At 41.2% G+C, this 15,259-nt stretch overlaps 1 protein-coding gene across 2 annotated transcripts in view; it reads left to right on the top strand.

The window, feature by feature from the left end:
- The window catches only part of NEMP2 (nuclear envelope integral membrane protein 2), a 37,219-nt gene that overhangs the window by 12,474 nt on the left and 9,486 nt on the right, over nucleotides 1-15,259 (top strand). For both annotated transcript variants that reach the window (XM_089779856.1, XM_075934181.2), the window contains exons 3-8: nucleotides 2,001-2,229; nucleotides 2,413-2,485; nucleotides 4,118-4,211; nucleotides 5,147-5,261; nucleotides 9,142-9,367; nucleotides 13,489-13,665. In XM_089779856.1, the coding sequence (XP_089635982.1) occupies nucleotides 2,001-2,229; nucleotides 2,413-2,485; nucleotides 4,118-4,211; nucleotides 5,147-5,261; nucleotides 9,142-9,367; nucleotides 13,489-13,665 (914 nt within the window). The remainder of the gene's footprint in view (nucleotides 1-2,000; nucleotides 2,230-2,412; nucleotides 2,486-4,117; nucleotides 4,212-5,146; nucleotides 5,262-9,141; nucleotides 9,368-13,488; nucleotides 13,666-15,259) is intronic.

The raw sequence follows: 15,259 nt of genomic DNA, 5'->3' as shown, positions 1-15,259 counted from the left end.
ATGGAAAGTACTGGAAGCTTAGGGCACCCCTTTAAACCCTGTGCTGAGGAGCAAGTTCAGAATCTGCTCCCTGGCTCTTCTGACAAGTGGACTCGCTGAGTGGGAAAAGAAACCATTTCACTTCACCTCTGTTAGAGGAATGAGCTCCCAGTTGAGGAATCTCCAATTCCTTACTTCGTCTCTGCCCAGGACTTTTTTTCTCTAGGCAGATACAATGTGTATGCTTAGTTTTATGAGTGCTGGCAAGTTTTAGGCAGTGATCACACGCAGCAAGTGGGAAAGTTTCTTGATGTAAATGCTTAAAAGTGGACAGCTATGATTTTCCTCGGTAGATCACTCTCTTCTTGCATTTCAGTAAAGAGGCCTCGCTTGTTACAGAGGATAATTTTTCTTGCAGTTGGACATCCATTATTTAAGATGCCCAGGATGATTGTCTTACAATTTAAATAGCAGGAGGACTTTTACTGTTCAGATGGTAGAGAAGATCAGCATTGTAGCTCAGTCCTTGAAAAGAAGAGGGCTGGATTTTTTAATCCAGTTTTTGCTGCATACTTCTGCTTTGTGACAACTTGCATTGTTGTTCTCCCATCACCTATAACATGCAGTTAGCATCCTTATCCACAAGAAGCTTCAGGACCAGTGGGTTCATAACCTATAAAATGAGCCTGGGTGTCCTCCAGAGGAATAGTGGGTAGTCAGTGTTAATAGTGTATCAAACACCTGCAGCATCAGAGCACTTAATGGAATTGTAACCTTAGGATTTGATTCTTTAGAACATGCATCCACATGGGGGCCCACAGATTTTAGAGAAGCTATATGTGAAATATTAAGTACAGTAGGACTAGGTACCTGATTTAAGGGACTTCAGTGGGATTCTTCTTACCCCCCTTGTACTCTGAGTGGAGCATAGGTCATCTACAAGTCTCCTCCACTTCACACTGTCTTGAGTCAAAACTTCTAGCTGAATCCAGAAGTACCTCAGTGTTTGTCCTTCAATCTCAGTAGATCTTCTCCATATTCTCCAAGATCTTCCTCTTTTGCATTTTCCTTGCGGGTTCATGTGAGAGCTTGATGGACTATGCTGGATGATGGTTTTCTGAGTGTGTGGCCTAGCCATCCCCATTTTCTTCTCTTGATTTGAACGTCAAGTGATTCTTGTCCTGCTCTGTTCCAAAGCTCCTAATTTGTGACAAAGTCTTGCCATTTGATATGAAGGATGCAACTCAGGCATCTGTTTATGAACATCTATAACTTGTGATTTGAAGACTTTTTAGTATGCTGGGTCTCACATCCATACAAGAGCACGTTTCACATTTGTGTTGAAGATTCGCAGTTTTGTCTTCGCAGATATTATTTGTGAACTCCATATGGGACGAAGAGTCTTGAATGCAGCTGTTGCTTTCCCTGTCCTAGCATTGATATCCTTATCTGTTCCTCCGTCTCTGCCCATAATACTTCTCCCCATGTAGATGAACTGCTCCACATCTTCCAGTCATCCCCTCCTAGTGTGATGGTATTGTTGTTGGACTGGATGATCCTCATTGTCTTGGTCTTTCCCTTGTTTTTAATGCTCAGTCCAAATCATTGAGGCAGTTTTTTCTAGCGTTGTGATCTTTTCTTACATGCTTTCATGTTGGTGTGAAAAGAGGGTGACATCATCAGCAAAATCAATGTCCTCTAGCTGTTTGCAAAGTGTCCACTGAATGCCCCATTGATGGCCACCTGTTGTCCTGATCATAATCCAGTCCATTGTGATCAAGAACAGGAAAGGTGACAATAGGCACCTTTGTCGCACTCCTGAGAGTATGCTGAAGGATTCTGTCAAGACACCATTGTGAACAACTTGGCATCTTCTTGTTCATACGGTGTGATTATTATTCCCTAAATTTCTGCTCTGTTATTTCTTCTTATGTTATGTTTAAATAACGGGTATGTTTTTGAAAGATACGCCAACTGATCCAACTCCCTACAATGTATGTTTGGTTTTGTTCTGTTTTCAGGTGAAAATTAACAGCACAGAAATGTTCAAGTTTGTGCCTATCTTGGCTGACAGCAATTGTCATAATTCAGAAACTGTTCTTGCATTTTTCAAGTGCGTTGTTCAAATTATTTGGCAACCAGAGGCATCTAAAGAAATTGTCATAAATATAAACCAATATGGAGAGAATATGTGCTTCATAGTCCAACCCTACAAGGAAGTACCCTACACCGTGAATGTACAACAAAATAGTAAGTAGAGTGATGCTTTCCATTCATCCAGTGAATGGATTGGATAATATTGCCAACATTACCTGAATAGTGCACTCTGAGTTGAAAGTTACCTCAATGGAACAGCTGAGACTTGTCTGATAATGTTTGACAATTAAAATCACCAGATGAATTAGCCTGAAATCTTGTTTTTTGGATTTTCAGTGGTGGATAGGAAACTCGTCCTTTTGTTCGTTGCTGGTGTTTTTCTGTTCCATTTTGCAAATGCCTTGAGTAGGTAAGCATTAGTCCCTTTATCTTGGTATTCTTTCCAGAGCCATTGGTGCATTCCTATTCACATTCTCTATTTGTATAGTTCAGTGATCATAAGCAATTGTTTTGTTTAATGAAATAAGAAAAAATGTCTGTAATATATATTATGTACATAGGACTAGGCATCCCCAGTTTCTGTGCTTAGCCCTAATGTAGTAATGCAGAGGAGAAATGTAATGCAAAAATTCTTCACTTGTGTGGCTGTGTTAGTGCTTCCAGATCATGGCTCCTAGCACTTATGGATACTATTGAGGCTACACCTGCGATTCTCCCCTGGAGCAGAGCCCTGCAAATCCTCAGATACCCACTTTATATCCACATCCACGGCTCATTTTTGCAGGTGTAAATGTGGATACAAATTTTGTATCTATGCAGGACTCTGCCCATGAGCAGGTGGACAAGGAGTACGTAGAGCCATCACCTCCATTCCAGTGAACCAATCATGCCTGGGGGGTGCTGTATAAAGGGATGTTGCAAATTTCCCATTCCCACAGTGTGGGAATCTTAGGAGGAACTGAATGTAAGATGAGGTCACCTGGACCTAACTGCCTCTGTTGCTCCCCACTCCACTTCATCCCTGTACTCATAGCTGAGCATTAAAAAGCATAAGCTAGCACTCATATTTTTGTAGCATAAAAGGAAGATACTTGCCATCATTTTGTTTCATGCTGGAGTCTGGCATAGTACAATTAGTTAATTTATGACATCTCAATTTTCAGTTCTGCTCCTTTTTAAAAAATTTGTGGGACACAAAACTTTAAATAGTATTAGGTCAAATTTTATCAAGCCTTTGGATTTTGTAAAAATAGGATTACAAAAACTAAAAGTTTCTGTAATTTTATTTCCATCAAAACATTTTTAAAACGTAAAAAAAATTATTGGAATAAAAAAATTACAGCATTGGACAAGGAAATGAAATTGACTAGAAACATGATACACAAGAGTGGACTTGAGGTGGTGTTTTCACTGTTGATATTTTGACACATGGAAAATAAAATAAAAGTAGAACTAAGGAAAAGGTAAGGGGATTATTTTCAATTCTCACAACTCTAGTCATCTAATGCTGTTTGTAATACAGAAAATAATGTTTTTTTTAAAAGTACTTCTGTCCTCAGCTCCCTTGAGTTCATACTCAGCCCAGCAGAAGAGCTTACTGGGACCTAATGTGACCTAATCTAAGCTCTACCAGATGCCCCCATCTCACAAGGTCATCTGGGCACCAACTAGAGTGCCATGCACTGCCCCCCACTTCCTGTACCTCTTGCCACCCCAATACAAGGCTTGGGGATGAGCAGGCAACTTATAACCATCTGTGACACTCAAAGATTCCTTTCTTTCAGGGAATTTTTACCTGCCTTTTTCTGGAAGTTTTCTGGATGCTTCATTCTGCCTCTGCAATGCAGAGCAGGTGAAGCCAGAGCTGAGAATTTGACCAAGGTTGGTAACCTGAAAGTGTTTACCTTCCACTGTCCTGGTTTACCTTCCACGGTGTTCTGTCTCTGATTAAGTACAGCATTACACTTCTTGGTAGTTCCAAACCAGTTGCACCTCAATACAAGGTTTTTACAGTGTCCTCCATCTTGCTGTTCCCTAACAGGAGTGCTATTTTCTATTACTCTGCTGGAGTGGCACTGGGTGTTCTTGCAACGCTAGTCTTTCTCCTGTTGACACTTAAAAGATTTATTCCAAAGGTACGTGTACCATGTGGAAAACAAAATAGCACATAGCAAGTTTAAGGCCAGATTCTGATCTCTTATTGTTGTTATGAGAATAGTAATAGAAATTTAGCCGTGTTAGTCTGGTGTAGCTGAAACAAAAAACAGGACTATGTAGCACTTTAAAGAGTAACAAGATGGCTTATTAGATGATGAGCTTTCCTGGGCCAGACCCACTTCCTCAGATCAAATAGTGGAAGAAAATTGGCACGACCATATATACCAAAGGATACAATTAAAACTCTATTGACTTCAGTGTAAAACCAATGTACCTAAAATCAGATGCCTTCCAAAGTCTGAATAAACAGTTACATTTGTTGATGTTCAAAGACATTATTAATTATTATTATTAATAATAATAATAATAATTAAGCATTTATGCTGAAACCATAATTTTAGGGTGTGTCCCAGGTCAGTTTGCTTATGTTGTGAGAAAACAAATGAGCTGAAATGAAACCATAGTTTTTGTGGCAGTTGTGACTTTACTGTTCATTTCCAATAGCAAAATTATCTTACACAGGCAGGGCTAAATCTTATCCAACCATTTTCCCACAAAACGACTTGGCCTCTATAAAACATTTCAAAGTCAAATACAATATATTAATAATAATTATTAATATTGGGAGGTAACATGAATGTCACCACACCAGGACATGATACAGCTTCAAGAAGTTTGGACAGAAATCTCATGTAGTGACCCCACTTCACTTATCTTGAGACTTCAGAATATAATACAGTAACAAGCGAATCAGCTCATAACTCTTCAAGACGGACAGTTCATTTACCTGTATGTTTGTGAAATCCCTAGCCTTCTGTGGCCCAATCTTGATTCATACCCTGTGGATGCTACCGTCATATAAATAATAAGCCATAACCTAGCTGATTGACTAACTGTTTTCTTTTACTCCCAGCACAGCACCTTTGGGATTTTAATGAGTGGCTGCTGGATGTCCTCTCTCTACTTTATTTACTGTTTGAAAGGGGAAATGAAGTGGCTGTGGTCTGAATATAGAAACTACTTACTGGGTAAGATAATGAGCAGAAATCTATAGTGGACAGGTTTTTGTTAAGAGGTTAGAATGTGCAGTTTGTAAGAATTACATTTGATGAATATTCTTCTCTCATCAATGTGAGGAATGGCTGGGTTCTGAAGATCCCTAATCCATTCAAATGAGCATTTATTCTCATCAGATTCTTAAATAGGGAAAGTGATGTTGGCGTTTAGAGGCATGAAGGAAAGGAAACTTTTGCCCATCTTACCTTACTATTTCCATTTCACACCCACCATGAAAGCAAAGAAGACAGCCACAATCTCCCCTGTCTAGAGCTAGGAGTGGAATTGTGCTGCCTGGAAAAAGGGAATGGTCAAGGAGTCTGTAGAACCTATTGCTTCAGCGTTTTTCTTCAGCATCCTCCTTGGGCAAAGCAACTATACAGCCTGTATTATCAGCTAAAGCCATCTCCCTGGTGTTAGCTGCAGCAGACACTGTAATGGGGGTCTTCCCTGAACATAGCAGATATCTCTGGCATGGAGAGGTGCAGCTAGTGTGCACTTACTCCCGAAGTATTTACTAATACAGAAGTCATTAGGAATTCCCATGCCCTGTGCTAGCCTAGGAGGAGGGAGACTGGGGCACAAGCTTTTAACTTGGTTCTCCCCACTTGCTCTAGCAGCACAGAACTCTGCTCTTAGACCACTACGCCAGCCCCTTATGCTTTGTGCCCATGAGTATTCACTAACTGCTTTCAATTCAGTTGATACAAAATTGTTTTACAGATTTTTTTATGTTGACTCACCTTTGCTGCAGTGGCACCCCGATGTGCATGCTGCAAAGTATAGTGAGAAAAACTGTTCTTGCAGAATTGACAGCAGGGCTGAAACCAAGAAGCAGAGAGTTAAATAAGTATGGACTCCTTTGGCTCAGGGTGGATTGATTTAAATCATGATTTCAGTCATAAAAAAAAATAACTGTTTTAAATCAAGTTACCAAAACATCTGACAGACTGTGCTTAGAATGCACTTAATTTTGGAATATACCCCATTGAACTCACTGCCACTTCTGTTTTTTGAGAAAACAAGTATAGAATGGGGTTCCTTTGGAAAAGCTGAGTGATGCTGAAGTAAAATAGGGAATAACACTTATGACATCACCATTATAGTTAGTGACCATGATGTTCCAACGTAACGGTCATCTATTATGCAATATAAAATAAGAAAATTACACTCAGTAGCAACTTGAAATTTGATTTCTCTTACTGCAGTTTTCTGCATTGTATCCTAGAGTGATAGTTTCTAAACATAGTTAATTAATTAAACAAGCCATAAGGATTAGCTAAGGTAAACTTTTTTTTTTCTAGCAACATCCAACGTAAGTAAATTCCCAGGAAGTATGCTGTCAAATCACACTTCTACTGAAAGGCATAAAGAGAGTCTTGAAGAATAAGAACACAAGAACAGCCATACGGGGTCAGACCAAAGGCCCATCTAGGCCAATATCTTTAGACAATGACCAATGCCTGGTGTCTCAGAGGGAATGAACAAAACAGGTGATCATGAAGGCTATGTATTGTACATAGCCTTCAGAATACTGACGTTATTCTGAAATAACAAAGAGTGGGTCTACACTTCAAGACATTATTTTGAAATAATGGGGAGCTGGAGAACTTCTTACTCAGACTCACCCTCATTTTATGAGGAATAAGGAAATTCAAAGGAAGAGTGTTCTTCCTTCGACTTCCCACTAAGTAGACAGCACCAAAAGTCAAATTGAACTATTTTGACGTAAGCTACGCAATTAACGTAGCTCAAGTTGTGTATCTTAATTCAACTTTTACCCTGCTGTGTAGAAGTGCCCCAAGTGATCCATCCCTTGTCACCCATTCCAGCTACTGACAGAGGTGAGGGACACCATTTCTACCCATCCTGGCTAAGAGTAATGCATTGCAAAGTGAATTATTTAAGTTTCTAACCAGTTGATCCACTTGGCCATATCTTCATCTATGTCAGGGATGCGGAACCTAAGGCCCGGGGCCCAGATGTGACCACTGGCTTGCCTGGATTTGACCCCTAAGGCTGATGGCTTCCCCCCCAGCATTGGGGAGCCCACACGGTCCAGCCCCTGATGATATTTCATTCTTGCAACTAAGCCCCGCATCATCTTCTTGCATTGTTTACACTTGACACATTTTCCTTTTTTACCCAGGGAACTAATTTTTTCAAAATATTCCCAGATAGCATCCCTCTTATACCCAAAGCTATGACAATTTTTCTGTGGCAAAAGTGTGGGGAAATATAGAAAGCTGAATGTTATGTGTGCTTAATAATGTCTTCTCTTTTTCTTTTCAATCCACTCCACTATTCCTTTCTATGTTGCCTCCGTCCTTTCCTATATATTGTGTCTCTGTCATTAAGACAAAGTTTTAACTAAGTCCTCTGTCGTGCTTGGCCAAGGTCCACCCTCCACAAGCACAGAACAGAAACAATCCTATCCAGCCTGTGTATGTCTTTGCACATGTTACTTTTTAGTCTGTTAAAAAATAGAAATTGAAGGCCCAGGACTTTCAAGAAGCAAGAACTGGTTGTTAGGCTGGACAAACTAGAGCCATTAATTCATTTTATGAGAGTAAAGGTACATCTACACTTGCTCCATAGTTTGAACTAGGGATGCAAATGTAGCCGACCGAAATTGCTAATGAAGCAGGGATATAAATATCCCACGCTTCATTAGCATAATCTCACCCGCGCGTTATTCTGCTCTCCAGCTGATTCGAACCAGGAAGTGCGCTCCGGGACGCGTTAGTTCGAATCAACCCCCTTGGTTCAAACTAATGTTACTCCTCATTTTTCAAGGGGTTTGATTCGAACTAACGCGTCCCGGAGCACACTTCCTGGTTCGAATCAGCTGGCGAGCGGAATAGTGCATGTGCGAGATTATGCTAATGAAGCACGGGATATTTAAATCCCCGCTTCATTAGCAATTTCGGTCAGCTACATTTGCATCTCTAGTTCGAACTATAGAGCAAGTGTAGATGTACCCCTAAGTGTAGGTGTAGCATGTTTATGATGAGATTTAATTGTAACTTACTTTTAAATGAGAAATTTAGTGCTTGATGATTATTTAAATAAAAACTGATTTAAATTAAAAAACCAGATTTTTACATTTTTTTCAATTAATTTTTTATCAACTCTGCTTTGGATGCTTATTCAAACTGAAGTTCCAAACCTTTCAGCATTCACTCTTCACCAATTAGGAAAGCAAGCAAGGTTTGACAATGTGCTTTTAGCAGGATTGAAACTGATAGAATACATGTATCTGCAAACCTATCAACTTAATTTACAAACATTTTATTTGAAAATAAATACTGACCTATGTTAGGACAGAGTCTAATCCATGCAGATGTTTACACAAGTATTGAAGTAAAATTAGGACCTTTCAATAATACAATTGTACACCATTGTTGAAATTGCACATACAGATAAATTAACCTGATCATTCTAATGACAATTAAATACCGAAATGTAGTCTTATTGCTATTAGTGTTTTCTAATGCCTACTGCCTTGCATAAGCATTTTAAGTTATGATTTAACTCTAAACAAATGTACACAGGATATTTGGGTACCAGTTATCTAGTTATGCCTTTAACTTGCTAGCGGCACATGCAGATACACAGTTTACATATGCAGTTAGTGTAGTTACATGTGCAAGCCTAGTGCTCCTGCATATGCTTTTTTTGCTTATATATTTTAAATATAAGGCCCTTCATGTTCCTAAAATACATAGTAGACAGCACAAAAAGCAGCAGTAGGCTTTACTGTGCGACAGTTTTAAGCAATCAGTCTACCATTAAAGTTAACGTACATCCTTTGTGTCATTCTATACATGGCATTTTTTTCTGCTTTTACAGGGTATTTTCTGACTGTTGGATGTACGAGCTTTGTGGTTTGTTACAAGCATGGACCACTAACTCATGAGCGAAGCATAACCCTCTTGACATGGACATTACAATTAATAGCCTTTATCTTGATTTATTTTGGGGTCACCAACCCCCAGGTGGCATATGCAATCATAGCTATCATCCTCTGTTCAAAAGGCCTATGCTATCCCCTTGGCATGGTCTGTTTTGTGGGCAGGTTGGTATCCATTTTCTAAACATACAAGTCATGTATCATCATCATCTATCTATTTATTTATTTTAGAAATGTGCATCTGTCCATTTGTGAGACCATTTGTTCAAGAACTCTTCCTAAACAGTAAAAGCTAGGACCACCAAATTTGGTATACAGCTTCATCTTCTCCAAACTTAAAGCAGGACCAGGATTTGGTTTTGCCAGGACAATGGGGTGTGACGGAAATTTGATTGTTTATTACAAATTAGCAAGGGTGGGTTCTGGTAGGAGGAAATTGTACTCCAGAATGACCACAGGGGGGAGACCAAAGGGCCAGAGATGGGGACCAGGACAGCTATAACCCCATTGGGCCAGTAGAGGTGGAGAAAGGACAGCTATCTACTATATATTTCAGAAAGTTTGCCTGTTTATGTGTGTGTCTGTCCTCCAGCCAGGGGACACACACTTCTCCCCTGGTTGTGCCCATTGGAGCTGCAGTGGCCATAGAGTGGCACTTGTGACCTTGCTACAAGCTGCTGCAATGAGAGAGGGCTGGGGTATTCCTCTCTCCTCAAAGCAACCAATATAGTGAACCCCTCATTCCCACTCCAACCCCAGAACAATGATTTAAATGAAGAAAAACAAAACATTTAAGTTAAGGACCTGAGCAACACCAGGTAAATCTTCTAGTAAGAGGTTAATAATAAAACCCACATAAAATGACAATTATGTGCCATTTACTAATCCTAGTACATATTCTTACATAAACTTACATTAGAGACAAGGCTGGATACATAAGAATGTAATAATTCTCAGTGCAGGAGTTTTAAGCATGGATTTTGCTGCACAGAGAACTGTGATTACAAATTTCATAAATGCAACAAGAGCAGCTTTTCTGTAGTATGGGGTAAATGATAGCTTTTAATTCAGTTGACTGGTTAGACTGCAGGGACAACATCATGGTTTCATAGAACTGCAGGACTTTGATTTTTAACAAAAAGTACCTGCAGATACCTTTGTAACAAAATAGATATCACTAGATGACATGGGATATGGACATTAGGATAGGATACTCTGACAAAATTATAGGTTATTTGTTCATCCTGTCCCTATTGAAGTCATTGGGAGTTTGCTTGTTTTGGGAGCTGGGGTCTACCTATATGCAGCTACTTCTAGATAGAGGCCTTCATTTGTAACGCTTTTAAATTCTGATTTTGGTTGTCCAGTATATGCTGTGTAACCACATGGGAACAAGCTTCTGTTTGCTATCGACCTGGGCATTTAAAATACAGTAAAACTCCAATAGTCCGGCACTCCTGATAGTCCGGCATCAAAATGGCAAGAGCCTAGTGAGTAAGCTTCAGCAAAAAATTAGTCACAAGGTAACAGTGGCAGCTGCTGAACTGAACAAAAAGGGTAAAAAAGGCTTAAAAAACCTAAAACATTACAGTATACTGTATACAGTATGTACAATAAAAAGGGTTAAGAACACTTCATATACAGTATATAATGTATACAGTATATATATAACCATCTTATAGTACCTTCTGATAGTCCGGCATATTTGATAATCCGGCACCACCTAGGTCCCATAGGTTCCGGATTATCGGAAGTCTACTGTATGTTGTATCAAATCAATAGTAACACACAAATGATTATTCTAAAGGCAGTCCCACTGTCTTTCTTTTACATTGAATTATGGAGCTGTTAGTCAAAGGCTGAAGTTTGCTTTACCACAAACCACAGGGACTTTAACACCACTCAGTTTTAAAAAATCATTTTAATATTCCTTTGACCTCCTGTCACGGGGCAGACCTCCTGCCAGTAGCCCTGGGAATTAACTTTTAGCTCACAGGCGCCTCCCTCTGGCTGGTGTCTCCCCATGTCCTCACTCCACACACTATATTCTGGACCTGTGTTGCTCCCAGACCACAGCGTCATCTGACAGTGCCCATTCCAGTTTCTCTCAGCCCCCTTTTGGGGGTGTGTGTTTATCAATATCTGCTCTCTGGAGTCCTCCCCTCCCAGGGAACCCCCAATACCCCTATACCCACCTTGCCTCAGTGACCCACTGCCACTTTTCATCTAGCCTCTGCCATGAGGAAAACTGCAGTCTGAAATGGCCACTCATCATTGGCAAAGGTATGTGAACCTGCTGCCTTTGCCTAGCCTGGCTGCCTCTGTGCAGCCTTAGTAGCCTCGGACCTTTCTTCAGGTCCTGTAGCCTGGGAGCTGAAGGTAGCACCCTGCTAGACACAGCACAGAAGTACTGGTTGCAATTCTGTATCAGGCCATTTTTATTTCTCTGCTGCTTCTGGTGGCAGTTGTGGCTTCGAAGTTGGGCTCCCAGCCAGAAGCCACCATTTTTCAGCTGCCCAAAGCTGAAGGCAGTGACACCACCAGAAGTACCAAAACTCTCTCCTCTCAATAACTTTGGAACCCTTCCAGCTCCCTTTTGGATCATGACCCCTAAAATTACAACACTGTGAAATTTCAGATTTAAATAACTGAAATCATGAAAATAACTTTAAAAAAATCTCATGACCATGAAATTGACCTGATAAATAAGTAGGTATTCTGACAAGTTAAAGTGTCTTTGTTTCAATACTGATTGCTGGCATGATTTCAGTTTTTGATTTGTCTGCTGCTGCAGAGCCAAGAGAGTGATGAGCACATACAGTAGAACAGGAAAAATCTCTCAGAAAGGAAGTTTTTGATTGGTTTTATAAACAGCACATTTTAAAGTTATTTGTTACTTAATTCTGCAGAACAAACCCAAACCTTGAGGCTTTGATAAAAATGATTACAGAGGAAGCAAAATGCTCAATTCAGTTTAGTAGGTATCTGTACGTACTGCTGATAATCTGATCCCCTAGTAAGCTCTAGAATGGGTGGAGAACCTTTTTCAGGTCGGGGGCCGCTGACACACTGAAAAATCAGTTTAGGGCTTCACACAAGCGAGAAGCCAAAACAAAACAAAAAACTTCTCACTCAGGTAGCCCCCAACTGAGGAGAAAGACATTTCCCACATTCCCCTTGTATACCAGAGCCTAGGGGGGGCCCAGCCTCGTAGATTTTGTGCTTCCAGCCCCATGGTAGGGCATCAGGGGGTTGGAGTGCCAGCACAGGCCACCTAATGCTGGGAGGGGCCCCTGAGCCTGGGTCCCCAGGCCTGAAGTTCCCCAACCCTGCTCTAGAACCTGTTCCCATTGAACCCTCTGGGAGCTTTATCATTAATTTCAGGGGCATCAGGTTTTGACCCTTATCACACAAACTGTAACAAACAAGAGCCTCAATCCCTTCTCTGTTTTCTCCAGGGAAGAGATATGGCTACTGCAGGTACATATATGTGGAGTTTCAACTCTTTTCTTGGGCATAAACCCCTTGTTGCTCTGAACTCCAAAGTTACCACAACAACAAAAATTGAAAGCAGTCAATAGAAAAGAACAGAACACAGTACACTGTCTAAGTGATAGCTAAGTATGTTATAAATTACTATACATCATAACAGCTACCTCAGATTATAAATATTTTGCCCTCAAACTATTCAGCTGTATAATTTTTAAGGCAAGATTTTTATATATCTATATAGAGATGTGTGTGTGAGTGTGTATATATACATATATTAGAGAGAGAGAGAAATATATATAAAGAGTAAACAACATGAACAATTTGCAACAGATTTTTAAGAACCTTGCTGAGCTGCAAAGTTCTCAGCACACATTGGGCTTAATTTTCAGCGCCATCATCCCTGTGTGCCTATTTTGTATGCACAAATCCCTATTGCACCTGCAAATGGCTAGATAAATATCCATGTATCAGTTTCCATACGTTTGTGTGTATCTATAAAGAACCTGATCCAAAGCCTGTTTGAAAGTCATTGAGATTTTCCACTAACGTATGTGATTTGGACCCAACCCAAATGAGGTCCAAATATACATAGACCCTGAGAATGAAAACTAGGTTAATTCTGGGGGACTTTTAAAATATCTATTTGTCTCTCTCTCTCATGCGAAGGCATGATGTTCCTTTTACAGTAGATGTTCAGAAAGAAAGAAGTCATCATAGTGACATGGAAGCAGTGTACAGTATTTGTAATATGAGAATTCCATGCACAATATTAATTGTGTTTCTTTTTGTTTTAGAAAAATCAGGATTTTTTTTAAATCCAAAAAGCTGGTGTTTCGGCTTCTTACTGAAGAGGAGTACAGGGAGCAGGGGGAAACAGAGACTATGAAAGCCTTGGAGGAGCTACGCTCATTCTGCAGGAGTCCAGATTTCTCATCATGGTTAGCTGTGTCCAAACTCCAGTTCCCTAAAAAGTAAGAAAGACTCTCATCTCTTAAAACTGAATGCATTTTAAAGGCACTGTTACATAGAAAAGCCAAATACTTCTTAAAGCAGCTTAACATATAGGCCCGATCCTGCCAAGACTCAAACAAGTAACTGTTCATATGAGTAGTCCTGTTGGTGTCCAGAGGTACAGATCTTGCTAGCTAGAGGGCTAAAGGGGCTTGAAGGAACCTCTGTGCTCTCCTGGTCCTGGACTGCTCTGAGGCTGCAGAATACTCTGAGCTAATTTAGACAGACCTGGGAGCCTCTCTAAAGTTATGGTAGCCTAGAATTTTCTGCAGTGATGCCTGTAGCCCTGTCTCTGATAGGATCCTCCCATTCCCGCTCCTGTATGCCTTCTACATTGGGGCTTGCAAAGAGGTCCTCAGAAAGAAGCCACATGGCTGATCCCAAAGTGCCTGTTTTGGTGGGACTCATCTCTGACTGGGTGTGGGGCCCTTCTGCACTGTATCTCAGTCTTGTCCACAGTGTAAAGGGGTAGAGTGGGAGTGAAGATCTCATCCCAAAGGCAGGCAGGATATGGTCCTAGAATCATACGGTTCTGCTTTACCAAACATAAACCCATTGTTGGGAGCGTCAGCCAGTGTCTCTTTTCCCATAGGCTTAGCACTGGGCTACATGACACAGTTAGGTTGATCTGTGTCAGTGTGCACAGCACAGCCTTGCTCCCACCAACGTAAGTGCCCTACTACACTGATATAAGTCCACCTCCAGGAGAGGCACAGTAGGGCTTATGTCAGAGTAGTTAGGGACACACAGTGTCCGTGTAGAGTAGACATTGCATTACTTGCACTGGCTGTTGGCTGTCATTCTCCAGGCTTGTGGCTAGGAGCCTAGCTGCTGTCTGGTCTTCAGATCCCCAGAGAGCCTGAGTAGCCGCCCCACTCCCAGCAGGGAGCAAAGAGCCAAGAGTGGGAGCTGTGGGGAGGGGAGGTCACCAGGCTCCCAGTGGAGGGTAGGTAGCTGGTACTGGGGGCAGTTGGGCTCCTAGTGGGAGGCAGGGACTGGAGGAGGGCGAGGGGGAAGGGAGCTGGTGGGGAGCAGTAAACAGAGCTGAGACATCAGGCTCTTCACACCACCCCTCGCAGGTCGGTGGAAGTACTCCTGGTGAAGATGTGTACCACAAACCAAAGGAGGGTTGGGGGGACATGGACCACCACAGTAATTGCTGCAGTGGCTACAAGTCAACCTAATACAGCCTTAGCATAGACATGCCTTGAAGTAGGACTCAGAGTACTGTGGAAATAGCATCCTCTGCCTCTGGGAATCAGAGAGGATGGAGAGACTGGAGCAGTTCAGAGACACTTCAGGTGAACAAAAAGAATGATGGTAGGATGTGAAGCAGGAGAGGGCTGTCAGCAAGAGGAGTTAGGGACATAAGGCTCATTAGAATTCCAACGTGCTTCCCCTGAAAACCAAAATTAGAACCTTGAAGTCTTAGCAGCAGGGTGCCATGTACTATGCAGCCACAGAACTTGCCCTCACCCCTCAAGTGTGCTACAGAATTTAAAGCGCCATCAGCTTTGGAATGTTACCAAACCTGAGTTCAAAGGCATTTTGGGC

Source organism: Pelodiscus sinensis, chromosome 7 (genome assembly GCF_052426305.1).
Source record: "Pelodiscus sinensis isolate ZL-2025 chromosome 7, ASM5242630v1, whole genome shotgun sequence".
NCBI lineage: Eukaryota > Metazoa > Chordata > Testudines > Trionychidae > Pelodiscus > Pelodiscus sinensis.
This window is presented reverse-complemented; position numbering and strand designations above follow the sequence as displayed.